This window comes from Xylona heveae (genome assembly GCF_001619985.1).
Source record: "Xylona heveae TC161 unplaced genomic scaffold L228scaffold_7, whole genome shotgun sequence".
NCBI lineage: Eukaryota > Fungi > Ascomycota > Xylonomycetes > Xylonales > Xylonaceae > Xylona > Xylona heveae.
This window is the reverse complement of record NW_017264199.1, coordinates 985,818-1,011,891: the sequence shown is the minus strand read 5'-3', so window position 1 is coordinate 1,011,891 and position 26,074 is coordinate 985,818. Positions and strand designations below refer to the sequence as shown.

General features: G+C 49.8%; 9 protein-coding genes across 9 annotated transcripts; 4 read left to right on the top strand and 5 right to left on the bottom strand.

The window, feature by feature from the left end:
* Positions 1-89: 89 nt before the first annotated feature.
* Positions 90-883, bottom strand: L228DRAFT_239748 (hypothetical protein; the record flags this gene model as incomplete). The annotated part of the gene is made up of 2 exons (XM_018331175.1): positions 90-663; positions 732-883. The coding sequence occupies 2 exons, from the start codon at positions 881-883 to the stop codon at positions 90-92; spliced, it is 726 nt and encodes a 241-aa protein (XP_018187361.1).
* Positions 884-1,501: 618 nt separating this feature from the next.
* On the top strand, positions 1,502-3,053 carry L228DRAFT_283934 (hypothetical protein; the record flags this gene model as incomplete). Its single annotated transcript, XM_018336161.1, has 2 exons — positions 1,502-1,844; positions 1,966-3,053. The coding sequence occupies 2 exons, from the start codon at positions 1,505-1,507 to the stop codon at positions 3,051-3,053; spliced, it is 1,428 nt and encodes a 475-aa protein (XP_018187360.1).
* Positions 3,054-3,889: 836 nt separating this feature from the next.
* L228DRAFT_239746 (Pkinase-domain-containing protein) lies at positions 3,890-5,218 on the bottom strand (the record flags this gene model as incomplete). Its single annotated transcript, XM_018331174.1, has 5 exons — positions 3,890-3,918; positions 3,989-4,336; positions 4,407-4,788; positions 4,852-5,053; positions 5,112-5,218. The coding sequence occupies 5 exons, from the start codon at positions 5,216-5,218 to the stop codon at positions 3,890-3,892; spliced, it is 1,068 nt and encodes a 355-aa protein (XP_018187359.1).
* Positions 5,219-8,438: 3,220 nt separating this feature from the next.
* Positions 8,439-11,897, bottom strand: L228DRAFT_248552 (Sec23/Sec24 family protein). Its single transcript, XM_018332875.1, has 5 exons — positions 11,733-11,897; positions 10,965-11,667; positions 9,263-10,909; positions 8,606-9,175; positions 8,439-8,531 (listed from the first exon to the last, which is right to left on the bottom strand). Exons 2-5 carry the CDS (start codon positions 11,616-11,618, stop codon positions 8,520-8,522), a joined length of 2,883 nt encoding a protein of 960 aa, XP_018187358.1. The 5' UTR covers positions 11,619-11,667; positions 11,733-11,897; the 3' UTR covers positions 8,439-8,519.
* A 285-nt stretch (positions 11,898-12,182) lies between these two features.
* On the bottom strand, positions 12,183-16,783 carry L228DRAFT_248550 (Coatomer, alpha subunit). Its single transcript, XM_018332874.1, has 9 exons — positions 16,531-16,783; positions 16,414-16,463; positions 16,038-16,357; positions 15,640-15,975; positions 14,621-15,587; positions 13,977-14,572; positions 13,093-13,922; positions 12,750-13,034; positions 12,183-12,700 (listed from the first exon to the last, which is right to left on the bottom strand). The coding sequence occupies exons 1-9, from the start codon at positions 16,558-16,560 to the stop codon at positions 12,449-12,451; spliced, it is 3,666 nt and encodes a 1,221-aa protein (XP_018187357.1). The 5' UTR covers positions 16,561-16,783; the 3' UTR covers positions 12,183-12,448.
* Positions 16,784-17,563: 780 nt separating this feature from the next.
* L228DRAFT_160259 (hypothetical protein) lies at positions 17,564-18,675 on the top strand. Its single transcript, XM_018329391.1, has one exon. It carries the CDS (start codon positions 17,819-17,821, stop codon positions 18,470-18,472), a length of 654 nt encoding a protein of 217 aa, XP_018187356.1. The 5' UTR covers positions 17,564-17,818; the 3' UTR covers positions 18,473-18,675.
* Positions 18,676-19,792: 1,117 nt separating this feature from the next.
* Positions 19,793-21,499, top strand: L228DRAFT_283929 (hypothetical protein). The gene is made up of 4 exons (XM_018336160.1): positions 19,793-20,091; positions 20,149-20,839; positions 20,895-21,112; positions 21,169-21,499. The coding sequence occupies exons 1-4, from the start codon at positions 19,800-19,802 to the stop codon at positions 21,240-21,242; spliced, it is 1,275 nt and encodes a 424-aa protein (XP_018187355.1). The 5' UTR covers positions 19,793-19,799; the 3' UTR covers positions 21,243-21,499.
* A 362-nt stretch (positions 21,500-21,861) lies between these two features.
* Positions 21,862-22,950, bottom strand: L228DRAFT_239741 (putative dual specificity phosphatase Yvh1; the record flags this gene model as incomplete). The annotated part of the gene is made up of 2 exons (XM_018331173.1): positions 21,862-22,676; positions 22,908-22,950. 2 exons carry the CDS (start codon positions 22,948-22,950, stop codon positions 21,862-21,864), a joined length of 858 nt encoding a protein of 285 aa, XP_018187354.1.
* Positions 22,951-23,283: 333 nt separating this feature from the next.
* On the top strand, positions 23,284-26,029 carry L228DRAFT_160220 (hypothetical protein). Its single transcript, XM_018329390.1, has 2 exons — positions 23,284-25,171; positions 25,321-26,029. The coding sequence occupies exons 1-2, from the start codon at positions 23,511-23,513 to the stop codon at positions 25,883-25,885; spliced, it is 2,226 nt and encodes a 741-aa protein (XP_018187353.1). The 5' UTR covers positions 23,284-23,510; the 3' UTR covers positions 25,886-26,029.
* The last annotated feature ends 45 nt before the right edge of the window (positions 26,030-26,074 follow it).

The following is a 26,074-nucleotide window of genomic DNA, read 5'->3' as shown; positions in this document are numbered from 1 at the left end:
TTCAAACCAATAATACCTCAAGGATAATACAGGCGATTCCGCAGCCATGGCTTGGCGGATCGGATTTAGCAATTACCAAGATCAGGTACTTAATCGCAGCTTCCGTCCTTCCAGCCGTCCCGCCAACGCTCCTTCCACAGAGTACAGTCAAACTCCTTCTTTCCCAGCTTGCGATTGACCTCATTATGCGCTTCACACATCCATTTCCCTAGCCCCTCACGGCCTTCAACGCGCGGCTCGTTACCCTTTTTCGTCATCCACGACTGGAAATCCGACGCGCAGATCCAGCACGGGTAGAATTTTCCAAATAGGGACAAAAACTGCTTCATCTCACTTTGTTCCGTGGTGTTTGCTTTCTCGGGGTAAGATGCAGAAATGGTATGCAAGAGGGTCCAAGATGATCGGCCCAAGGCTTCGACATCGGCAGGGCAGTCATCCCGGAGCGGTCCCTCGAGGAAGGACTGTGCAGGGGAAGGCGACGTTGTGGCGGGTTTGGACGTAGTCGATGAAACAGGAGTAGATGATGTTGAACTAAACGCTGCAGAGGGGAATGCTGATGACGACGATGTCGTAGTCGAAGAGGACGAGGAAGAAGGAGAGTCGGTTGCGATTTTCCGTCTGCTCAGAGCCATCCAGTCGGCCACGGAAGTGCAGGAGCGGCATCTATCATAACGAAGCATTAGAATTGGACGCGAAAGACACAGTGATGCAGGAAGATAAAAGAATCGTACGGTTTTCCATCCTTGCCAATGACCATGCCCTTTGGCAGTTTTTGCGACTGAGCTTGCGTTGCCGGGTCCTGATTCTGGTCCCCACCTTGCTGTAAACGTTCCTGCTTACGACGCTCCAGCTCTTCGACTTGTTCTGCTAATATCTCCGCCATGTTTGCCAATGTGTTGCGAGTTGGAAAAGTCCCAAAATAAAATCCCCGGTCAGTTCCGGGTCTGGCGGCAATATGCGGAAGTCGCGGCCTGCGGCAATGCGATTTAGCGCGCTTGTCTTGGGTACGGGCGCTGTAAGACAGAGCAGATGTAGGTAATATACAGCGCTCAAAAGGAAATAGAGAAAAAAAAAGAAGTCAGACGCGCGCTATGCGGTACGTTGCGATGCGATGTGCCGAGAAATCGTGGGTAAGATGATATTATCAATCAAACGCCAAGCGGCAGACCCGTTTTCTCATCTGCCCACACTAAGTGTTGGTGCAGATACCCGTCCGAGACCCTTGAAATTGGGTTCCGACACCTTGCACCAACGCACCCACGCGCGAGGATCGGCACAACGTTTCGCGGCGCCTGGCGGTCGGATCTCCGAACCTAACCTCCGAGTGAGGAGCTTGTACGGAGGTACCTCGTACCAAAGTAAAAGCGTCATCGTGCATACAACCAGAACATGCATTAATATTATGCACTTCTGCATATTATTACTTCTTTCACTAATTTATACGCACAGGGCGATAGCTTTCACAATTTCTCCATAAACACAACTATTCCACGATACAATTATCATGTCCTCCAAAACATCCAATCCATTGCCCATACCGGTCCTTCTTCTCAAAACAAAATCCACTCCCAACGATGGCTACGACGAGCTTTTCTCCCGCGACCCCCCAGGGGTATTTACGCCGCGCTTTGTACCTGTGCTTGAGCACCGCTTTCACGCGGAGCATATGAAGCTTGTCAAGAAGCTCTTGTCCCCCTCTCCTAGCTCTTCTTCTAGCCCGACGAACTCTTCATCTTTTCCGACAAAGTCTTCATTCGAAGGACCAAACCCGCGATATGGCGGAATGATATTCACGAGTCAACGCGCAGTCGAGGCGTTTGCGCAAGTCGTTGACGATGTGCGATGTATGCATTCTACCCATTTCCCTTAACACAAATCCCTATTCCTTCAACGCTTTCTACGCAACTTTAACCCTACATAAAATCTTATAGCATTGCGTGAAGGTAGTACTAACAATGCGATTAGCAGAGAACTCTCTTCCCCCCGACGCGCCATTACTTAGTCCCAAGATACCCTTATACACCGTCGGCCCAGCTACCGCTCGGGCACTGACATCGATAAACGTCTGCAGCGCCAGCGACGAGTCTCGGCCTTCAAACCCCCGGGACAGCGCAGAAACCAACACAGAACAAGAGACATACGGTCCTAACATCCATGGATACGAAAGCGGCAACGGCGCCGCTCTGGCAGATTACATCCTCCCGCACTACAACAATCTATATCGACACTGTGCACCCTCATCGGTGCCTCCGCTGCTGTTCCTCGTCGGCGAGCAGCGCAGGGCGATTATACCGGATACGTTGAAATCCGGCATTCCCAATTCCCCTGGTGCAAAGTGTGCCGCGAAGTCGGCAGACGGTACAGACAGAACAGACAGGACAGGCGGGACAGACGCGGGGTCGTCTAAGCTTGATGAAAATGCAGGGATCAATGAATCGTCTACCCAGCAAGCATATAAACCTATTCAAGTCGACGAGCTAGTCGTCTACGAAACGGGCGTCATGGAGCCTTTTGAACAGGATTTTCGAGCCGTATTAGATGCCACCTCTTCTTCATCCTCTTCTTCTTCTTGTCCCTCTTCCACCTCCCCTCCTTCTTCTTGGAAGCCTTCATCTACAAACGACAACGCAAATACCTCGATCTCCTCCACGTCACCCACGCAATCCTCAACCCAGCAAGCACAAGCAGAACCTGCAACGAGATGGGTCGTCGTCTTCTCCCCCACAGGATGCGACACCATGCTGCGCTGTCTCGGCTGGCTCGATCCGGCCACGGGAAAAGCAAATTCGGAATTACAGACGCCAGAGCAGAGACGGCATTTGTCTTCGTTCTCGTCTCCTCTTTCATCTTCGGCTTCGGCTGCATTATCGACGAGGACAAGTGCGAAGGAAGGAACGAGAGCGAGATCAGTACAGACATACATCGCCACGATAGGACCCACGACGCGCGATTACCTGCGCGACACGTTTGGCTTTGACCCAGATGTTTCTGCGGCGAAGCCGAGTCCCGAGGGACTTATGGCGGGCATTGAGGGGTATATGCGTTGCCCATGAGCAGCAGCAGCAGTAGGAGCAGTAGGAGCAGTAGAGCAAACGCAAGGGCAGGATCAATAGCGGTAGAAAAGAACACAAAACGCCCGAAAAGGGAAAATAGTGTCAATCGGTATACCCCTCAGTCTGGATATAGCGACATCATGGACGGACATGGATAGTCGTTGAGATACATACACTGGTATATGACTTGGATAGACTACGGTTTTCATACCGTCTGTCCAATAATCGCATCGGAGGACCAGTGCATGAGCTTACTTTTTGGCCAACGTTGTAAATAATACCTTAGGTACATACGAGATCATATGCATATACACACACTATAGATGGAACACAGTACAGTGGCACATAAAAAAATCACACGTATAATAAACCAGTCACATGTATAAGAAGCAAGACGAGTCCCAAAAAAAAGGTCATTGAATCACGTCAGCGTCAGCAAAGCATGAAATAAATGCATATCTATCTGTTAGATGAGTATGATGACGATGGCGACATGACGAGCAGATGACGGTGACTAGCACGCATCATGAAAAAAAGAAGCCCACAAAAGTATGATGCATGATGGAGATATAGAAAACGGAACAAAAAAAAAGGTGAACCAGCATCAGATGATGATAGAATGATTTGAAAAAATGCTAAACCAGGTAGAGATGGCTGAGAAAAATGGGGTGGGAAGGGAAAAAAACATTGAAGAGTTGTAAATGCGAGAAAGGAGATTCAGCGATTTGGGCCCAGTCAGCAAATGTTGTCCCAAAAAAGGTGTGATCTGGTTTCGGTCGTTTCGGTCATAGCACAGTCACCGTGACTTGTGATTTGCCATACTCGAGCCTAAATATTTACCGCATAATCTCCTGGTAGATCAACACTGGTGACAAAAGATTTAGTATCAGGCGACAAACTTGTTTCTTTAAGTAGATTGTCCGGGTGGTACTCACGCTTCAATTCCTCTTTGCTAAGGTTATCCTTGTTCTTGTCAAAGTCGAAAAACTCCTCTGGGATCGGCTCGGCCGTCGGCTCATCTTCAGGGTCATGGTACGGCTCGAGGTAAGGGTGCTTGAGCGCCTCCTCGACCGTGATCCGTTTGGCTGGGTTGAAGGCAAGCAGCTTCTCGAGTAGGTCCAGCGCAAGCTCGTTCGTCTGAGGGAACATGACTTTGAACGGAATCTTCTTCTTGAAAGGAAGCGAGCGGATATACTCTCGGGCACGGCGAGACTTGATGCCATAGTAGTCCTCCATGGTTGGAGTACCGAGGACATCAAGGATAAGCGTAAGTTGGTGGTGGTCTGGATGATCAAATTAGAGAAAAGCTAGAAAAGAGATTGCGTCCAAGGGATCAGAGGGTGAGAAACATACAGTCCTTGCCAGGAAAGAGGGGCTTGCCGCTCAGCATCTCGGCGAGAATGCATCCGACACTCCACACATCAATGGCCTTTGTGTACTCTTTGAACGTGAGCATGATTTCTGGCGCACGGTACCATCTGGTAGCGACATATTCAGTCATGAAGCCAGAGTTGTCCTCGGTCGAGGCGGCAGAACGTGCAAGCCCGAAATCGCAGACCTTGAGGTCGCAGTTGGCGTTGAGAAGGAGGTTCGATGGTTTCAGATCACGGTGCAGGACATTGGCGGAGTGCATAGCCTTGAGCGCTCGCAGCGTCTGATAGATGAAGTATTGGCAGTGGTCGTCGGATAGATCCTGCGTACGAATGACCCTATGCATGTCCGTCTCCATGAGTTCCTGGCTACCATTAGTAGGAGCTTTCTTTTGAGCCAGGCAAGCTTTGTCCGAGTCGCGGCATACCTGAATGAGATAGACCTCTGTAAATGTCTCGTAGTTTCGGGGGCGCTGAATGTCCAGAATGGAAATTATATTCTCATGATTGAAATAACGCAGCAGCTTCATCTCACGTAGCGTACGCAGACAAAACATGGAGTGATCAAAGGGAGTAATCTTTTTGATGGCAACCTTTTGTCCTGACGGCTTGTGAAGGGCAGAGCTACTACTGGTCAACATTGGTTCAAAGGAATAAAACTCCCGATTCGCTTTCAAGCTCAACTTACCAGACTACACCATAAGCTCCCTCTCCAACGACATCCTGAATATCATACTGATCAGAAACGTTAAACGAGATCTTTCTCGAACCGCCCTGCATCGGTGTGCGAGACATTATGACGTAGAATCAAGAGAAATTGCAGAGTGCAAAAAAAGCCAAAAGAAAAAAGAGAGATCGGTAAGTAGTGAGGTTGGTCCTAGGAGCCAAACTCTACCCGCCACGCAACCACTGTTGCACGCCTTGACGACCTTAACAACGATGTGTCAAGTAAAGTATTGCCTCCGCAAAGACAAGATGGTGTATATATTAGACGTAGCGGAAGCGAGTAGCTCGATGGTCTCGGGAGATTCTCTTTGTTCAAAGCCGCGTAGGCGAGAGACAGAATAGATGTGGCGGGGTAGAAAGCTATTGAAAGATGAGGGCTGGCGGAGAGACGTGCGTCATTCAATGAAACAATGTATGCCCAATGGCTATTGTACTATTGAACCCTACGCGGTAGTGAATTCGAAGGCCGTACCGAGTTGTTGATTAGGCTAATCGACGAGAGCTGTTTGGCTGGAACCGAGGAGCGTGAAGCCTGACGTCTGGTGGGGAAACAATGCTTTCTTGCAGGACAAGCGCAAAATGACTAGCTGCCGCTACCGGACAAAGCAATTAGCACAAGGGTCTCTTCTAAGCTATCGTCGTTGATGTTGCCGCCGCCAAGCGAGCCGTGATGGGCAAACGATAAGGCAGGCAGCTTGAGGAAGCTAGCTGGCCGACGCATCGCGGGGTGTCCGGCATTTCACCAGACTCCGAACAGTGACGAGGCCCATTCGGCGGCCGCCCGGCAAGGAAGGGGGGAATGGGGTGCCATATTTGGAACAGTACCTGCGTCTGATCTGACGTTCCACGTCTCGTCCTCCGATCGACGGCTGCAAGCCGTTGGGCAAGGCCGCTTCAGAGCGCGGGCGCTTAAGTGCGGAGCGCGTGGGAACGGGGAGGAGAGTATGAATAGACGTCGCTCGTGCTGTGCTCACAAGTTTCCGAAGGTGCTCTGTATATATTCCCGGAGAGAAAAGACCGAGGAAGAGAGAACAGCTCAAGAGCGCTTCGTCGAAAAGACGGCTCAAGTGTTTGGGCGTGAAGCTGTTTTGTGGAGCTAGGGAAGGGCAGTGCTCGGATCGATTTGGAGAGTCGTAGGTCGGCGGTGGGGACGAAAGGTGAAACGTAACGAGCAAAGTCGCAGGCTCAGGCGAGTTATAGTGCGAGAAAGGGAGAGGGATAGGCCGATTATAGGTGAAATGAGCCAAATGAAGTGTTTCAGTTAACTTGTTCCGTCCCCGGCGTTTGTTCCTCCCTCTGGTTGGCTTGGGAGCAAGAGATTGTGATAGTGACGGCTGTGCTTGGTGTGCAATGGTGTATTACCATGCAGTAGTCGTTGGTGCCGGGTTGGATTTTTGGTTATGGTGGGGGTGGGAAACACCACGTTGAGCTTGCGCTGGAGTTCCCTCGTTCTAGGGGTCCTTTTTTCCCTCTTTCGTTTGTTCTCCCGTTCAGGAGGGAGATGAGCCACTAATATTCATTAATGGCGGGTGTCCGTCACTCTTGTCTTCCGTCGACCCATGGTCCCTTGGCCGGCTCCAGAGTCCACCATGCCACCAACTACACGCGGGGCGGGAACACCAAACCGAGCTGACTTGGGCCTACTCTCTGTATGCTCGGCCTTGTTCCTCCTTATAGGGATGGACCAGAGTTACCATGTCTGCCTTTTATTGGGGATCGTCTTACGATTTGCAAGCATGATGATGTGAATTGAGAGCGAAAAGAGAAAACCAGGCGCTTGTATTATTTATGCGGGGCAGATCTTTTCTTCTGGTAACAGAGCGTGTGTAATGTGATGGTAACCACTTAGTAAGGTGCAATTAATATCGAGAATGAATAAATTGTCCACCATTCAAATATTCTTTTCCTGTCCGAAAATATTGCCATCTATCATGATATTTGATCTACCTTGTCTTTTCAAAGAAAGTTGCACGATTTTAACTGGAACCTTTATGCATAATAGTGTGAAGAATTATGTCTACCTCTGCAGGAATTCGAACATTCGAAAAATAATACAAATAAAATGCGAAAAAATCAGTGGAAAATACCCCTACGAATATTAATCAATATCTATTTCCACATTGCTCCTATCGTCATTGATAGCACTCTTCAACCAATAACTTGAAAGTGATTACGGTGATTACATCCCCAGTGCTGCAAATCAAGTGTGATGAGATTCTGAAATGTGGCAGCCCACACACTTTGCATCTGGAGCGTGTCTCACGCCTCACGCGTGGTCGGCACGGGCCACTCCCTTTAGCCTGCGCATCCCCACCCTGTCCAGCCTAAGACTTGATTGGTCCACCCTTTTTCTTAGGTAACCTCGGCCAGTACACCCCATTCGAGAGTCACTCTCCACATAAACTGTGTACCACAATACTTACTGTAAGCGCCCACTACTGCAGCTTCCCTGCGCTATGGGGTCCCACTCAGTTAAGACCAGAGGTCACGATTGGTATTATAGCTATCGTCCCCACTCATCAACTGCAATGAATATATCTCCGGATTTGAGTCCCTACAGTTTAAGCAATTCTTGAAGAGGACCATGCTGAGAGTCTAATTGCTTGCTCAAAAGGTAGCTAGAGCGTGTCATGAGATAGTCCAAAGAGCAGGGGAAAACATTTATTAAATGCAAGAGGCTCTTTTCGAGTCAAATGATTCGCCTTTCTACGTACTTCAACCCCTCCATCTGTCATACCCTCCATTGGAACGTACAGTAGCTGCCCCATCTGCACATGCACAAGAACCCTCCTGTCGGAAAATTATACCACAGTGCATCTCATCCATGGCAGATACTAAAATTTTTGTTCTTTTCCCTAACCCTTTCTCCTTCCGCTCCCACACACACAGACACGAGTTGAGCTACGAATAGGGCACCCCTCTCTACTATTATTCCAAGCCTCTTCAGCCATAATGCAAAATAGTTCCCGCCTAAAGCAAACCTTTTGGTACAAGATACGCACGATTGCAATAATGGCCAAACTGATCTCTTCAAAAACGCAACTCTTTTCATTGTTTGCAGACAAAAAAGTGAGGCCGAGTCAAGGCTCTAGCGAGGAAAAGTAAAAATATAAATTGACTGGTTTGCTGGTGTACATGGGCGCCAGCACACCCCCAGGACATGGTTGCGCGCAAAAAAAAAAAAAGAGGAAGCCAAAGGAAAAAAGTACAAGACATGAGAAACACAAGGGAAATAAAAAAAAAGGGATTATCAAGTTAGACGGGAACCTCCCGAATGCGAGGACGCTTTATCGCTGCGGATCCTTCTTCAGTGTAGATGTGCCAGCCCTTTTAGAGGGCAGGCCAATGTTTCGTTCGGCAAGAGTTTATTTTATTGCATCACCTGTGCAAAATGGTTCATGTCAGCTATCCGCTCCAGACGGCCGGTTGGCCCGGCACGCGAACGCTTTATCCCACCTTCTCCCGGATTATCCCAATGAACTGCGCTAGGCTCACACCCTGGTCCGCACGGTCCTCAATGAGGAGCGTCTGCGCCCAGAGCTTAAGGCTCGGGTCGCCATCCTCGCGCACAATGTAAAGGGGTGGTACAACGATACTGCCGACACCCTTGGCGCGGTGATCCTTACTCTTCTCCACCACCGCTCGCACCCGCTCATTCATGTCATTCTCCAAAATGGGCAATGACGACTTGCCTTGCTTGAGTTGGGTGCGATCCGGCAAGCCAAACACATCCTGAACAAGCTGCGGCACTGCATCGCGTCCAATCCAGATGAACTGCGTCTGGCCGTCATCGATCAGGTACAGTCCATATGACACCAGAGCTGCTGAGTTCAAGTTCTGGGGTCCTGGCATAACAATTTCACCCGTGGCAACGTCAGGTAGACCGGCATTGTCAGGCATGTCATGCAACGAGTACAATCGAGGGTAAATGTACTGTATCAATAAGGGCGGAGGAAGAGTAGAGAGCAGACACAGGGCGGCCGAACGAAGATCGCTGGGGATTTGTGCGGATTTCCGGAGACCAAGCTGGGAGAAGTTAGTCAGATCTTATTTCAGTCCGGTGAAAAGACAGGGGATAGCGCAATGGAAATCCGCCACAAAATGAAAACTTACATGCTTGATCAAACCCAAGAAAAGGATGGGAAGTCCCCGCAGATTAGCAGGAAATTGCAGGCCACCGCCTCCAATAGTCCCACCAGCCAATTCCTTTTTGTAAGTCTGGAAGAATTCCACCACCTTGGCCTGCAAGGCATCACGAGCAGCCTCAAGGCTGTTGCCGAGAGTGCGCTCGACTGCCTTGTGACTAAAGTATGTCGTGATAGCCACTTGATCCGCCGACGCATAGACATCAGCGACGCTATTCGTCGTGGGCAGAGAAAGAGTCATAACCCGGATCCTTCGCTCGCCATTGCAAGTTGTGTGTAGGACGGCGGTTTGGAGACAGACAAACGGCTTCCCAATCGTCTCGTCTATAGCAACCTCAACGACGTAGCTCTGATCCCTAGGGAAGGCAGGGAACGCGCAAAGGTCAGAGCTTCGGTTGAAGAAATTGCCGTAGAAGGTATTCATTCGTAATCCAGTTGTAGCACGAACGCGCAGCACAGCCTCGAGCCCAATCTCCGAGGAAAGGTAGTCGCTGAATTCGCGAGCAAATTTGATTGCATCCTCGCTTCGACCAGCGTTCCATGCGGGATAGAAGTATGTCTGGCCTCCGGTATACCTAGGTAGATTGCTCAATGACGCCACATCCTGATACTGAGAGGAGAACAAGAACATATCAATCGACACCTGGTTCTTCGAGCACTCGACCGCAAAACTTTTATAAAAGCTGTTGCCGGTCTGAAGGAGGCCACTCTCCTTGCTTGTTCCAAGAAGCTTCTTGTCCTCACGAAGTTCGAGCTTTCCATAGCCAACATTAGGCAAAGTGGACGTGAGAACAGTAATCTTCCCGCCGACGGGAGCAATCAATTTGTGACCGGCTCGGAGGGCGGAGCCCATACAAGAACCAGCATTGTGGGTATTCTGGAACATTTCCTGCAGCTTTCCAAGGAAGTTTTCGATGTTCTCGCGGCATTCGCTTAGGGTGACGAGCAGGTCATCAGGGGTGGGTAGGAAGGGCTCGTCAAGGTCACTGACAACAAGCATGGTGGGGTCTCCAGAGCCCTGACCATCTCGTGGAATCTTAAAATAATGAAGGCTTGAATCTACAGCCATGAATCCGAGTCTCGTTCTCCGATCGGCATTCGGTATTCTATCCAGGCTCTCCAGAATGCAACGAGCGCTTGTGGCAAGCAAACCGTTCGTGACCGAAGCATAGCTCACGTCGAACAAAAACAGGTAGACAAGTGGTTGAGGTGGCCGGACCATATACTCTTGCGGCGCCACAAATTCCACAACAGCGTGGTTGAGCTCTGGTCTTGTCCACCGGTCGACGCTCCGCTGGGCGGCAGCATCCCAGTCGAAAGCTTGCGGGACATCGTTGGTAAGATTGCACATATTACACCGCCAACGGTGACCGTGGTCGAGGAAGGAAACAAAAGGGTTGATGTACGATCGGCAGCGTCGGCAGCGGGAAATGACTTGATCGGGTACGACCGGTACGGGATCCTCCACGTCATGGAGAGAGGTGTAAGGTTGAATGACCAAGGCAAAGGGAAGCCGAGTCTTCTTCAGCAATGAGTGAGTTGTTGGGACAGCATTGAGCGTGGACCTGACGTATTTGGCAGAGCAGTTTGCGGTTGGAGAGGCGGTGACGCTGGTCTAACATAGATTGTGAGCATAGTATCATTTTACGCCAGCCACAGCGCGGACTTACATTTGGTGGTAGAACAATTGGAGGCGGAGGAAGCTCTAGTTCAGATACGTGAAACGGTTGGCTCATAATGTCTGTAGGGTACAGCTGGTTCAGGGCTTGAGTCCGCTGCGGGACTTGCTGAGCCGCCGCTGGCTGAGCGCCAATGCCCATCTGCCCAAATTGCTGTGTGATGCCAGCCACTCCACCCACTGCTGCCGGCGCCTCTTGCGCAGGATAGCCCGCGACAGGTGGCTGATAGCCACCTACCCCGCCAAACTGGCCTGCAGCCGGAGAACCCGCAGCAACCTGTGCGGGATCAACGGCGGCGAAGCCAGGCTGTTGGTAGCCAGTCTGGGGATATCCACCATACCCGGCAGCAGGCGTGATGGGAGCAGCTGCGAAGCCCGCAGGAGCGGCTCCAGCTGTCTGGCCGCCGAGGGCAGCATTGGCACCAGAACCGAATTCGAACGCCTGGCCAGCATAGGCCCGCTTCTTGCGTCCTGCGCCTGTTGTTGCGTGGGCTGCTGGCTGCCCATCATAGCCAGAGACCGGCGATGCAGTATCAAGGCCGCCTTGTGCTTCAAAGCCTGATTGGAACTGCTGAGCTTCAGGTTGGGCGTAAACGTCTTGGGAAGGGTAGCCCTGAGGCGGAAATCCTCCTTGTGGAGCAGACATTGCGCTCCTTGACTATTGTATAAGCTCTAGAGAGATTCTATAAATAATTCTGGCAGGGTAATGTGTCAGCTTTATAAAGATATAACTGGGTGGAGAATGTAGGATGATGCGGACCGTTGATGGGCGAGCTTGCGGCACTCGAAGCCGTCGGATGGGGTGGGCTGGGGCTTGACTGCAGATCAGGAAACGCAGCGCCTTTTCCTACCTAGAGCAGCACCGAGCCAAAAGAAGAATGGCGATCTAATTGAACGAAAAGTATCAATTCGAAGTGCCACTGGGACATCCAAAGAAATAGTAGGTTCGCTGCCAGGTAGGCACGATCCTGGCCGTCGGCTTATGAGAAGGTGTACTTTACGATAAACCAATTGGAACCTCCCGAACGATGACTAAGCCAAAACAGGATCCCCCTCAGCTTCGATAAGTCGAGCTGTGGGGAGTAAAATTAGAATACACCTGACGTATCACTATTTGACACAGGTGGAAAATCTCATAGTACTTGAAATTCTGCAACGATATGTCACAATAATTATTTATCTAGAGGCGATGGCAGATAATCATCCACGTGTCTCAGCTATCGAAGTTACATGCGACGCAGGTTCCAGAAAATCCCGAAGAGTTAAACTTAGTTTTGGGTATGCCTCAATTAAAGCTTAGAGTTAAAGAGAAAGGAAAAGAACTCTTTTCAATATTGCAATAGATTTTCCGGCGCCAAAATCAGATACTACATCTGAACCCTGACGAACAAAAAAAAAAAACAAAGAAAAAGGAACTCATTGAAGACTTTACAATTCATGCAACATCGAAAAGCAACGACCATGCCTGTATGTAAACTACACGCCTGAAGCAAACAATCTGAGTCCACTTGCTGGTGTTCCGATCTCTGCGACCTCACAAACGGTGCAGACGGTTCCTTTGTACTCGGCGTGGTATTTCGAACCATCAAATGGACATGTGGTACTAGGTGAGCCACCATAGATAGGAGTGAAAGAAGCCGCGCAGATATCGAAATCAGCGAACTGATCAAATTCAATATCAATTGCATCCTGAGGATTCCTCTCACAAGCAGCCTTTGTCTTGCGGGCCTGCAATCCATGTTAATACGCATCCCAATTAGAGAGTGAGAGAAATTACCTGTTCGACGAATTTAGGCGAACCCCCATTGGCAATAATTCGACTAGCAAAGCTCAGCGCAGAGGACAAATTCCTGCTCTTAAACGCCAAGTTCATGGCAGAAACTAGGGCAAGTTGTCGATGTGCGACCTCTAACTTGGGGATGGTGAAGTATGCTGAAAGCTCGAGATTGCGCTTCTTCTCCTCGTCGTCGAGTTTGCTGAAATCGGTTCCGATGGCACGACGACTTAACTCAATGGACATAGCAACAATGTACTCAGCAGCGGTGGCGATGATTTTCTTGGCCTAACAGATGATCAGACACTCAAAGGGTCAAAGGGGGAAGGGCTAGGCGCCAACTTACATCCTCAACCTCCTGTTCCGAAGAAACTGCGTTGACCATCAAGGACTGCACGATCCGTTTAAAGATCTTCAAGCCATCATCCAATTTGTTACCCCTCATAGCTGCGTAGCCTTCTTGCAAATCCTTGCTGGCAATGGACTCGAGATCCTTGGGGATGATTGGGAGAATCTTTCTGAGTTCTGACTCCTCTACAGTCCGGCGAACGTAGTTCACAAGCGGGGGAAGACCAGCGCTTGCTGGGAGATATGTCTTCGATGCCTCATAAATCTCCAGGAAACGAGGCTTGAGCGGGGCGAAATTGACAGCTGCAACCTGCCGATTTAAGAGTTGCATTGCTGTCTCAAACGAACCAGCGGCGACATGGTCAGCTGCAATTGGCGAATTTCGAGCCCAGATATCAGCCTCGCTGCTGCCGGCTCCAGCGTCCTCGCTTTCCACATTGACAAAGTCCCCTTCGACTTCTGGGTGTATGTCTTCTCCCATGTCCCATCCCGCTGCATCGTCCTCTTCATCATCTATGAGATGTCCGTTTTGGGCAGCCCCTCCATCGGCCTCAAGAACTGCCTCCACATTAACGCCATTTGAGACGGGTTCCGCTTCGTCGGCAAGGGCCTCCATTTCGCCTAGCAACGCCTTCTCCAAAGACGAGTCCGAAGTGGCTTTGACTGGCCAATTCGACTTGAACGTAGGAATGATGGGCTGGGGAGGAGAAAGGGTAGAACCAAGCGAGGGTAGAGTAATTTGGTCTTCTGTCAAGCCACATGCCTCGAGGATAGATTCGCACTCTTCAGTAAGGCCGTGAGACTTTGCCGTCACATAGGCCAAGGGGTCTAGATGGAATTAGCTGTTAAGAAGCAAAGCAAGAAAGGGGAGTCTCCGCTTACAGAGATCGATCTCTTTAAACATTTCGATCCGGCTTTGAGCATCGCCCATGTACAGGGCATTTTGGAACCGAGAAGAGAAATCACCGCGATGCTCTGCAATCTTTGCCATCCGAGCAAGTTTTTCTTGATCGCCCGTGGAAAGATATAGGAAGGAAAGTTTGTCAAAGTTGCGAAGCCGTTGGTACGCCATCTCTACAACTTGATGGTTACCATGAGCAAGGGCCTCACTACCCAACCGGAGCCAAAGCTTTGGACGGTCAAGTTCCTTTGCCATTTCTACGGCGACATCGAGGTTTCCACATTCAATCGCAAGTTCAAACCGCGTCTGTGGGTCTTGCACAAATTGCAGAGCGATCTCTGGGTAACCCTTCTTCTGAAGGTAGGAGATGATGCTCTGACCAACAAGGCTAGACGTTTTGATGATCTGTAGCATCTCAGGATAATTCCTCTTGATCAGGGCAAGCTTGAAACGATATTCGGTAGGATCAATTGTCAAGATCTTTGGCTTTGCTGCTCGATCAAGACAGTAGACGCTACGAGCCTTAACCTTTACGAGGTAGACGGTTTGGTCCAGTGTGCGCACAATTCCGGTGTCCCTAAGCGACTGTCAGCAGAAACTTAAATCAGGGATCTTTTTGACGCACCCGTTAATGAGAGAGTATTTGATATGATTGAGTGTAGAGTATAAGAGAACACCTGTATCATCCCATGTGGCACTCTTGATTCTAATAGTCTCATGCAAGGTGCTGACTTGTTCCAACTTCTTGTTTACGATAGTGACATCATGCTTGCTAAGCAACGCAGCATGAAGCCCATCGTTGGACCAGACAACATACTTGACTCCATGAATCGCAAGCTCAGCGAGATGCTTCTTCTGCTGGATATCGTACAGAACAACGCTGGTTGGCGTGATCAAGAAAAGGCAACCAGTGCCGCCAAAGTAAATATCTGTGGTTCCAGTAGGCGGCTTGATTGTCTTCGTCGTCGAGTTGCTGAGATCTTTGATGTCAATCTGCTGTATAGCTTGATTAAAAACGGCAAATCGGTTTCTGGCGACGAAGACGGCCGAGCTGCCTTGACCACGCTTGGTATCGGTAGGCTCGACCGCCCCAGAGGCGTCGCGCGGAAGGTTCATGAGCTCGTAGACGCCGCCGTCGGCCGACGAGGTCACAAGTATGGCTCTCTCTGCGGGGTTGTACGATAGCGAACGCGGTGGAATCCAAGGGCTGCCCAGCCGCTTGAGCGAAAGCATAGGAGGCGATTCGATATTTTTCTGAAAGTCATATGAGCGCACGTGCTTCTCTTTCGTAATATAGAATAGTTGATTCTGGTAAACGGCTGAAGCAGGTCGCTCGCGCTCAAGCTTGAAGACCATGACACCATTGTCGTGTCCGGCGGCAAAGAGGTTGATTTCTGGATGCGCCGCAATGACCCAAAATCGATCATTCTCGCGCTTGAATGACTGAACCGATGTCCTCTTATTCAGATCCCAGACACGAATCGTCTTATCTTCGCCCACTGAGAGAATCAAGTCCTGATGGGGGTGGAAGAGGCAAGCCGAAGCATTCTGGAAGTGGCCGCGGCAGGTATCAACTTCCCAGGCTTTGGTGTCTGGAAATAGTCAGCTTTCCGCATACAGGGTCTAAAAGGATACCGAGCGTACCGCTCATTCTCCAGAGTTTCACCAGTCTATCATCTCCTGCTGACACAATTAGGGGCAGTGTAGGGTGGAAAGAAACCCAGTTTACGCCCCGGTCGTGGCCCTCGAGGACAAACTTCACGACGGCATCGGTGTTTCCAAACATATCAGCCTGGTTTGCGTTGGCGCGAGTCATCTGGTCCTCGAAAGTCAACGAAGAAGGAGCGGAATGCTTCTTGCGCAATCCTGAAATGTCCCAGACACGGACGGACTGATCCATCGAGGCCGAAACAACGAGGTCTTCTTTGGGGTGGAACTGCGCACACATGGCATAATGATTATGGCCGGTCATGGTGCAAACTGTCATGAACATGTAAGCAATGGTCCCCCTGCCCTTGAAATACCGCAATATTGTGACGTACTGAGTGATCGATTCTGCCAGTTCCATATCCGAATTGTTTGATCGTCCGACGCAGACAAGATCCACGGTAGCTCATGATGGAAGAAAACCGTTCTCACGTAGTCAAGATGACCATTGAGCGTAAATATACACCTCCGCGTCTGATATGACCAGACCTTGATCTTATAATCGTCTCCTCCGGATACGAAAAGAGGCTGGGTTTTGTGGAAGTCAATTCCTCGTACGGGGCCATCATGTTCATCAAAACGGTCGATCAAGGTGCCCATTCGATAATCCCAGAGCTGGATGGTCGATGAGTGGAGCGATACGAGAATCCATGGCCTGTGAAGCGTAAGTCGGGCTGCGTACAATGGGGATTGCTGGGTGACGCGGCTGACCTTTTCGGATGGAAAGCAATGCCCTTTGCTCTCGACGACTTGGACTCAAACTAGCTCAAATATCAGCATGGCTCGCTCATCAAAGAGTGCAAGCAAAGGTGGTGTTGAACAAGGTACCTTGATCAACATATTCGGGGAGGACTGCATCTTGACTTAGGGGGAGCGTTAGGCCAGGGCCTTTGTCTAAAAGGAGACCTGAACCCTGCTTCAACCTTATCTCGCGGAGCCTATCCGGAACAGTTCAGAGCATCGACTGAGGTTACAGATTGGTAGATTGTAGCTTTTCTATGGCAAGCAGCTCGGGAGTTGTGCCCAGGCTCTCCCTGATACAGCTTCGAGCTTCATCCGATCAATGTATGGTGTTCACACGTCGCCCTTCTTTAGCGAATCCCAGTGGCCTGTGTGCACGAGGTCGCTGTCGGTGGCCGTACAAACCATACATACGGAGTACTGGTAGGCTGGCCTTCCTGCTTCGCTGGAACGGCCAGGACGTGCCACTTTGGCATGATAATCAGCCCGTATATTGCATGTTGGGCATTAATGGACAGCTGTGGCAGCTTTGGTCCTTTGCGCTGTCAGGAACAAGACCGGACAATTACATAATCGAATGTTTCCGCTGCCTCCGAGGCTCTTGCCTGGTTACCCTTTCCACCCCGCCTTTCCTTGCCTTTTCCGCCTTTCGGGCAGCCCCGCCATCTCGTTGGTTCAAATACTTCCTGTCACTGGTTTTAGCTCTACCCAGTTAACTCTAGAAGCACTGTACCTAGGTAGGTTTGTTAAGCCCACCCCTCGGCCCCTCGCTCGCAAGGGGACCCCAAGTCCCGAAACTTGCCTACACCAGAAAAAAAGTAATCAGGTAGCAATGGGCAGCAACGACGCCTTCAGCCTTCTTTAAAAGTGTGAGAATAAGGCATCAGTCTCAAGCCGTGCTGGACAAGAAGGCTGCCGCTCTACGCTGTTGGCTTGTCAAAGCCCAGAAGTGAAACGCTTTTCCATTTGTCTCTCGCCCTAGTAGTGGTGTACTTTATTTTCGACGATTCAACCCAATACTACGCCATCTACCCCTCCATGCCTTTGCCATGTGGCATGTCGTCTGCCTTCGCAACCCTACCTCAAAATCCCTCGATTTGTCCGACGTCAATTACTCCTACAAATTTCCCTTTTTTCGCCGCTGACCTGACCAACACAATGAGACCGTTGAGGTAGTTGTTCGCGGGCTTGCCAGCCGTTTCTGATACGCTTGAGAACTCGGTCGTTTTCGAATTCGAGCAATTGTGCCAACTGAAACAACCAGCTTCCCTAGCATCATTCATTTTCTCTGGTTGTCCTCAAAGGCGCAAATATTTTTTTTCATAGGCTCCGACAATTGTGTTACCGCGATTAGAACGGATCTTGAGCCTCTCTGATGGAGGCCGCACAAACGGCGACGCCCGAAAATTTGTCGGAAGCCAGCCTTTTCGATGACAAAAGTACCGAAAGTTTCAGCAAGGAAGATGAGAAAGGGAAGGATGATGGGCTTGTGATCGAAGAGGTTGAGGAGGACAGCAACAATGTCGACACGAGTGCGGAACACATCCATCCTGACCATTACGAAGAAGTGGAAGAAGTCATTCCTTCCGCGGATGAATCAGTCAGATCTGTCGTGGACAACAATGGTATAGTGGGTGGATTGCGAAAATTAAGCTGCGATGATGACACTGAGAGTCAAAGCGAGCAAGAACGTCGAGATCACAGACGAAGAAAGCGAGGAAATACGGGACTTTTCAAAAGGTCGCATAGTCAGAGCGTTGGAAGCAGCGCTGATGTTGATGTGGATGCACTTGATGATCATGACGTTCGATGGAGCGCTCGGAGACTTCGACGACGGGTTCGCGGCCCGGATGAGCGAGTAATGATGAGCTTTGAAGGCATTGCAACGCCAATCATGGGCGAGGTCGAAGAGCCTGCAAGTGAAAGTTCAAAAAGCAGAAGACGAAGCCTTAACAGTTCCAGCTCAGACCGGAGCAGTCCGGCATTGTCCGGCGCCGAGTGCGCTATGGAACTTGACAGTGGAAGCTGATCAGCACTGGATCTCGCAAGTCTACGCTATCCACCCGCATACCCTCTGCTGAGCATGCTTCGTAACTCAACGTGGAATCCGAAAGTACCGAAAGTATGGGGTTCTGCCGGAATCTCAAAGCACAGACATGCAACCACGGAAAATAAGACCGTTCCCTCCTCCGGCGAACCACTTCGTCAAGGGGCGGCTCTATGCAAGAAACTACCTCATGCCTCTTCTTCGTATTGCGCATGTTTCTCAATGTCTCGGATTAAGCCATGCCAGACATTCTTCTTGCTTCTGCTGCGCCATTTAGTCCGAAATGTTTAGATATCACTGATGGCGTGAGATTTTAGTGATAGGGTCTTCAGACTGGAAGTGGAGAGTCGGGATATCAATCATCATTTAAAACGGTGTCTTCATGGCATGTTTCTCGAATCGTCAAGCTATATTATTCAAACCACGATGCCGCTTGTTCATCTAAAGCCGGGAGTATCAAAATCGGGAAGAGGCTGCACTTTGCATGACATTTGGTGCCGCAGATGGTTCAGAGAGAGCATTGGATTTCTGCAATTTGTATGGAGTCTGAAGATACAATATTTGCAGAAGGATAGACGGTTCTGCGTCAATCTCCAAGCATTGCGACTTGATTGTCAAGTCTGAAAAATATGCCAAAATGTGGAGGTACGCCAGGTTCTCCGAGGACCCTTACGCATTAGGGTTTTAGAACTACTCAAATAAACTTTGGATAGAAAAGCATTTGCCCATTGCCTTCGCAATTGAATACCATGAACAGCTTGGTAGTTCAGCAGGCAACGTCATCAATTTTGCTTAAGAGTGTGTATTATCTGTTTAACGTAGCTGTCATGTTAATCGTCGCGCGGTGTGTTGTATTATGTAATCATGAATTTAAAGGCGGTGACTTTCGCTGAGGTTTGGCCTCGGCTCCTTTGGACGGGGCCCGTGTCGCGCGTAGCTATGGCGTCACTCGCGGGAAATCTCCCCAGCCCTTCCCCGGCTCGAGCGAAGGGAGTTGGTCAGTAGATATAATATTTCATGTCGAGACGATTTTGGTTCCTTTAAACGTCAATAGTTTTATATGGGTCCAACCGGAAAACTGTGCATATTCATTGGCGGCTCTCAATTTGATTAATTGTCCTTTTAAGGGCACAACCAGGCTCTGTCGAATTGTTATTGCTCTAAGTTGGGCAACTGTTGTAACACGTAATTCAAGTGAGTGACCCAGAGGCCTAATTTAGTGGACTTCAGCAGCTGAAGGAACGTATTTAGAGGTATACGTTTTACTTGAAATATATATCCAACGCTTATAACCGTGTAATTAGCTATAATGGTCGGCACTCGATCCTCCGCTCGGCTTGCTGCCGCGGCGAATTCAAAACCAGAGACTCAAGGGAAAGATGTGGGAGAGGCGGCTGCCGGCGACAAACGCAAGGCAGAGGCCGGAGTTGCGTCTAAGTCAAAGCGCGGCCGGAAGAAGTCCGGAGAGGCGGAGCAGAAGTCGATTGAAGAGACAATGCCGTTGATCAGTACGGAAAGCCAGCCTCAGTCGAAGGACCGGACGGAAAAAGAGACGGACATGAAGGACAAGGAGGAGACAAAGGTCGAAAGCCCCGAGGCAGGTATGTAATAGCCTATGCGTACAAAAGGTGTATCAAAACTAAGATAGTGGACCTCAGGTGTAGAAAAGACCGATAAAGCTGAAGACACAGCCAAGGAGGCAGTCACAGCTGAGAATGATGCCAAAGCAAACGGTACAGCAGAAGCAAGAGAGTCAAAGCCTGAGAATGGAGCGATTGAAGAGTCGGCGATGCGAGAAGAAGAGGTACCGTCTAACGTTTTGGAAAAAGGTATTATTTACTTCTTCTTTAGAGGACGTGTCGGCATCGACGACCCTAAAAACGTAAATGACATCGCCCGCAGCTACATTGTGCTTCGTCCACTTCCCCAGGGTGCAAAACTGACTGAGGGGCCTCTGGAGGATCTTGAAAACAATCGCCTCCTTGCTCTTCCGAAGAAGGTCCTTCCGACAAGTCACCGTGACAGATTCCTGACCTTTGTCGAAAAGGCGAATACGACACTAAAGGATCTTCGAGAGAATTTCATTGCATCATCTGATTACGAGACAAAGACTGCAGGCACGCGACATACACCGGCCGCTACTCCTGCGGCGGAGGGCGTCTACGCGATTACAACAACTGGCCGCGAATCTCATCTTGCCTATATACTCACCATTCCATCTGATGTTGAAAAGGTTCAAAAAGATTTGGGCCTCCGCCAGAAGGGGAGCTTTATCGCCAGTGTGCGAAATCCCCAATATCCCAGTCCTCCGAACGCCCAACTCCCTCAAGCGCCTGAGTTTCCCAAGGAGTACGTCCCACTACAGTTTCCCGCTCTATTAAGTTGCGCTGACTTGAGATGCCAGGGTCCTTGAAGAGTTTCGCAGCCTGCGCTGGGCGGGTCTTCAGCCAAAGTTCCTGAATTACGCGAATAGCCAGATTTTGTTCATCGGTGAAAGCCAAGGGGAGATTGGCAAAGCGGGAGAAAAAGAACCAAATGAAGAAGACAAGGACAAGGAAGCGCCCATTGAAGAAATGGAGAAGCTTGAAAACGAGGACGAGATTCGAACCAAGCATCTGAAGGGTATGATATGAGCCGCAGCTCTAGTTCCGAACAGAAGACAAACTGACAATATTCAGGCGATGAGTCCGTATTTGTTGATCTGGGCATTAGTGCCAAAGAGTATTCCGGTGTTCCCTCCTCGTGGGCATAGGTCTCATTTGTTTTTTGTGCTCTTCTGCATTTGGGCAGCATAGTTGAAGTCTAAATTCTCAAAAATTTCATTTCGATCAATCACATATCAAGACAGGGATGCGGAAGGGAAATGGAGGAACAATTCGGCGTCCTTATAAGCAGGGGTTTAAATTTGTTTCTTCTCCTTTGCGGGTATCAAAACTCAGGTCTCAAAAGTAACATGTCAATAAAATTCTGTGCTGGAGCGTCCAAATATGTCTACTCCGTATGCCCGGCATTTAGAAGATGAATTCTGTAATAGCCGGACCTGTTAATTACGTGATCCGGTTAGTTCTGCCATTTTGAGTTCAGGACCTAAATACGACCTTGTGTAAGCTCCGCCTTCTGTTGCTCCGGCAAAAAAAGCTCGCCGTGCCCTTTCGACCTCTTTTACCTCTTACCTTCCCTTCAACTCCTCTATCCTTGCCAAAGCAGCGTCCATCCCCCGAAAGTTTGTAGATAATGCAGTCTGCATCCAAGCATGAATGCTAGCAATATTCGGCACCGTGCATTATGCTAATCAGTGTATTCCTCAATTTCATTGTGCCGAATATTCCGCTATGTGATATCCAAAAACAATGCATTCATCCATACCTTCACTAAAGATCTTGAGGCGCGAGCGGTTCATTTCCGGTGAGCCCTCTATTTTCAAGGAGGGCAGCCCGATCCTCCAAATATGCTTTGTAGGGCGCTTTCGGGGCAGTCCTGTCTTCGTCCTCCCATACTTCATACCCAACCATCTCCCATACTTGAAGTTGGCGAATAAAATTAGGGTTCGGTTTAATTCTTTGGCTTGATTGAACAAAATTCAACACGTTCGCTTGCTGCATACGTAATTTGCGCATAAGATAGGCAATGATTATCGTTGGCGACCGTGATATCCCAAGATCACAGTGGATTAGTATGGCCTCCGGAGGAGCTCCACACGACCCATCATTTGTATCGTGTTTGTGCTCGACGGGCAAGGAAGACAGCGACGAAAGAGCTGGGGAGGCCATCTGGTCGATAAAGTCGCAAATGCCGCTCATATGAGCAAGGAGGTCTTGCGTCGACGAATCTGCGCACTGGACCCATTTGTGACGATGTGCCGGAATGCCTGCGTCTCTTGTAGTGCTGTTCCACCACACCCACCGAGCGTCAGTCAGAGAGACGATTGCGTTGATATGATTTGCTTGAAGTATTTCCCTTTGGTGTGACGCTTCGACGTTTCCGAGGTAGAGACCAGGTACAATCTGCCTCGCCCGCGCCGTGAACGCCATCTCCCACTTCTTGTTCCTATCCTTCTCTGCCTTGTCACCTGCTCTATTTTCACCCATGTGAAAGACGAATGGTGATAGTTGAGAGATTGCGAGACTGTTAGTGGGGTTCAGGAAGATGGTAGTCATCCCAGTCCCCATTGAACCCTTTGTTTTGCCTAGTCATGGGAAAGTTTAGGAAGCCGCGTTATCAAGCAGGTGCTCATATTCCAGATGTAATTTTTCAATAGGTGTTCTGTTTATATTTGGGAACGCGTCCTGAGATTGTTATTTGCACTGAGACCATGGGCTTGACTTGGCGCTTGCCGTATTTGGCAAAGCGTGCACCATGAGCTCGCTACTGTACTCGCAACCTCCTCCCTTTGCTCCCCCGCCCACATCCAGCTTACCTTGTCCATCTCCCCCATCTTCACTCTGCTGCTTACCCGGCATCACTTCCCATCATCGTCATCAATCCCGCGTCGTATCGGTTCATCAAGTTACCCGGTTCGACGCGTGCTTGGATCCCTGAGCTCTTCCCCAGAAGTGTTATTTCGCTGTCGACGGGCCCTGGGCCATTGATCTCTTCATGCCGACTCAGAAACGCGAGAAAGCGCGGTCAGCAGCGCGGGAGATGGGTCAATCATCTTCGCAGCCTGTACACGGATCCCGAGCTGAAGACCCTCCAGGTATGTGTTTACACCAATGTGAATGAAAGCACCTTGACTAGCTGTGCTTGTGAATGCCCTTATTTTTTGTCCGTTCGTGAAGCTGACGAGCTGTTCGCAGAAGACATGGTATGACGACTCCATCACCCGCTGCCCGTGCCCACCTATTAATTAAACGCGAGAAACTAATTGCAGCAGGATCAACAAATTGAGGAACAATCGCATTCGCGGTCACCAGAGACTGCGCGGAAGAAGAAGCAGAGGAAAAAGAAACATCGACACGAACAAGAGGAGAGCACTGCTCAGCACAGCAAAGAGGAAGAGAGTGCACGCACACTTCTGGAAATGAAGGGTTCACACTCCCAGGACATGGATCGACAACAGTATTCTAACAATGACGATCTCGCTGCTTCTTCGCAGATTGCATTCGAGAACCAATTACAAGACGAACCTAATATTCCTGAGGAAGATGAGGAGCACAGAGCGCGACATGACCGACATAAGAAGAGGAAGAGCAAGAAAGAACCCAAGAGTCGCTCAGAGAGACATGCTCAGAGAAAGGAGTCGGGCGGCCAGACGGACACCATCGATTCATTGATGGAAAATATGTTTGGACCACCCCAACCGTATCCTCAGACCGCGCAATCGAGCGTCTCTCAGTCCACCCCAGCTCATGTAAACACCCACGCTGGAGATTACGGCCAGCATGTGGACCCGTCATCTCAAATGCTACCTCCCAGTTCCGTCCACGAACCCCAATCCACATATAGTAGTTTTGGAGGCCATGGGGCAGATATGTCCGGGCAAGATGGCGAGGGCTTCAACGCCTCTCCTTCAGCTGCAGTAGCCGAGAAGAAGAAGAGGAAGAAGCGGGCAGCGGGACAGGACGCAGATAGTCTTGCTCACACAGCGTCCGCAGCAAATGCGCTCATTATTGATCCCGCGCTGACTGGCGGCTCAGCTGGAGCGGAGACCTTGACAGCATCCGAACCCGGCCGGGACGCAGTTACCGCCCAGTCCGAAGAGGCAGAGGGTGACGATGTTCGTGAGGGATCCGTGGAGCTTGGTTCTAAGGCGACCTCGAAGCGGAAGCGTTCAGAAGGAGAAAAGACGGACAAGCCAAGCCGAGCAGAAAAGCGCTCCAAGACATCCAAGGGGTCTAAGAAGAAGAGCCGCGAAACCGATCCAGCGGAATCAAACGACCAAGAGTCGGCCACCTCTGGGCCATTTACCAAATACGAGATTGACCAGCTGACTGACTTTTTCGAAAAGTACCGGTTGGAGCATGATATGTCCCAATTTGAACTGAATGAAAAGATTCAGGCGACGAACCGCGGCGCAGTCGGCATGAAGGATGATTTCTGGACCGATGTTGCCAATGTTCTACCCTATCGGACTCGGCAGTCAATCTACAAGGTCTGTCGCAGACGTTTTCATAATTTTGGCAAGCGTGGGCAATGGACGGCCGAGGAAGATGAAAGACTCAGACTTGCCCAAACGCAAAAGCCAAACAGATGGAAAGCCATTGGCGAGATGATAGGACGCATGCCAGAGGATTGCCGTGACCGTTGGCGAAATTATCTCAAGTGCGGTGACCACATGAACAAGGATATCTGGACCGAACAAGAGGAGCGATCGCTGCGCAAGGCTATTGAAGAATGTATAACCGCTATGCAGGAAGCCAAGATTGCAGAGAAAGCTGCGAAACGAGATGCCAATGTTGAAGCAACATCAGCAGAGCAGCAGCCGGAAACCTTCGAAGATCTGGTCAATTGGAGCATTGTCAGCGATAAAATGGGCGGCACACGAAGTCGGTTGCAGTGCCTGTACAAATGGAAAAAGCTCAAGGTCAGAGATGCAGAGGAGGAGCGTAAAGCCAGATTGGAGGCCGAAGGAGTTATTCCGTCCGATCGCGACCGGGGACCGAAGATCACGTGGAGAGTGAAGCAGGCAGAGCAAAAGATTGCCAAAATGCTTCCGGGAGATAAGTTTCATCTGTTGCAGAGGTAAGGGCTTTTTTTTTTTTTTTCTCACTGTTTTCCCCCTTGTGCCCTATCCTGTCTATTCTTACCTGCACTGCTCTTCCAGTTTTCTTCTTTATTTGTCTTGTGCTCTTCATTTACTTTAGCTAACCCTTCATCATCATCATCAACAGCATTTCTGAATCTGGAACCTACGAAGAAAAGAATATTCCGTGGAAAATTGTCGGATCGCCCGAATTCCGCGCAATCTGGAGCACAACTGATCGAAAATGGGCTTTCCACAAGATGAAACAGACTGCTCCAGAACTGAACCAACTATCGCTCCAAGATATGGTTCTTGGACTCATGGATCGCCTGATTGCCGATCACCCAACCGAGCTTGGCGAGCGCTACATTCCTTCTACAGAGGACGAAGAAGCTGCCGCGAAGAAGCGTAGAAAGAAGAAGCTTTCGACGACCGTGGTCGAAGACGAGGCGCTTGGTGACGATCATGATTTTCACAGTAGTAGCCAGCACCATTTTGATACCTCCATGGGCTATGATAACGACGACGACGAGCATGTCAATGGCGCAAGCCAGGCCCGTACTGGCCATGCCCGACATGACTCGTTTACTGATGATGTCGTTGATCCCTCCCTCCGCGGCCAGCATGGTGGTTTGGACAGCACCCAGCTCCCATTCGTCGATGGAGTCGATCGCGAAATGGCGCAGCGCGTCAGATTGTTAAGAGGCGTTTAGATTTTCTTATGAACTTTAGTTGCACGGCAGCAATCTCTATGAATGCAGTTTCTTGTTGAAACGAACTTTTTTTTTCCCCTTTGCTCTGAAGCACACACTCCTGTTGTTGTGTTTCTGCGCAGTTGTGCAGTCATCTCTTCCGCTTTTTTTTTTCTTCTTTTTTTTTTTTTTTTTTTTTTTTTTTTTTTT

Excerpts from the sequence above, each read along its gene's own strand:
- L228DRAFT_160220 (XM_018329390.1), top strand. The coding sequence starts at position 23,511 with ATGAAGGGTTCACACTCCCAGGACATGGATCGACAACAGTATTCTAAC. Across the intron at positions 25,172-25,320 it reads AAGTTTCATCTGTTGCAGAG|CATTTCTGAATCTGGAACCT; the intron begins GTAAGGGCTTTT and ends CATCATCAACAG.
- L228DRAFT_283929 (XM_018336160.1), top strand. The coding sequence starts at position 19,800 with ATGGTCGGCACTCGATCCTCCGCTCGGCTTGCTGCCGCGGCGAATTCA. Across the intron at positions 20,092-20,148 it reads GGTCGAAAGCCCCGAGGCAG|GTGTAGAAAAGACCGATAAA; the intron begins GTATGTAATAGC and ends AGTGGACCTCAG. Across the intron at positions 21,113-21,168 it reads TCGAACCAAGCATCTGAAGG|GCGATGAGTCCGTATTTGTT; the intron begins GTATGATATGAG and ends GACAATATTCAG.
- L228DRAFT_248550 (XM_018332874.1), bottom strand. The coding sequence starts at position 16,560 with ATGCAGTCCTCCCCGAATATGTTGATCAAG. Across the intron at positions 15,976-16,037 it reads CTGGCAGAATCGATCACTCA|TTTGCACCATGACCGGCCAT; the intron begins GTACGTCACAAT and ends TGTTCATGACAG. Across the intron at positions 13,035-13,092 it reads CGGAACAGGAGGTTGAGGAT|GCCAAGAAAATCATCGCCAC; the intron begins GTAAGTTGGCGC and ends ATCATCTGTTAG.
- L228DRAFT_160259 (XM_018329391.1), top strand. The coding sequence starts at position 17,819 with ATGGAGGCCGCACAAACGGCGACGCCCGAAAATTTGTCGGAAGCCAGC.
- L228DRAFT_248552 (XM_018332875.1), bottom strand. The coding sequence starts at position 11,618 with ATGTCTGCTCCACAAGGAGGATTTCCGCCTCAGGGCTACCCTTCCCAA. Across the intron at positions 10,910-10,964 it reads CAATTGTTCTACCACCAAAT|ACCAGCGTCACCGCCTCTCC; the intron begins GTAAGTCCGCGC and ends AATCTATGTTAG. Across the intron at positions 9,176-9,262 it reads TCTTGGGTTTGATCAAGCAT|CTTGGTCTCCGGAAATCCGC; the intron begins GTAAGTTTTCAT and ends AACTTCTCCCAG.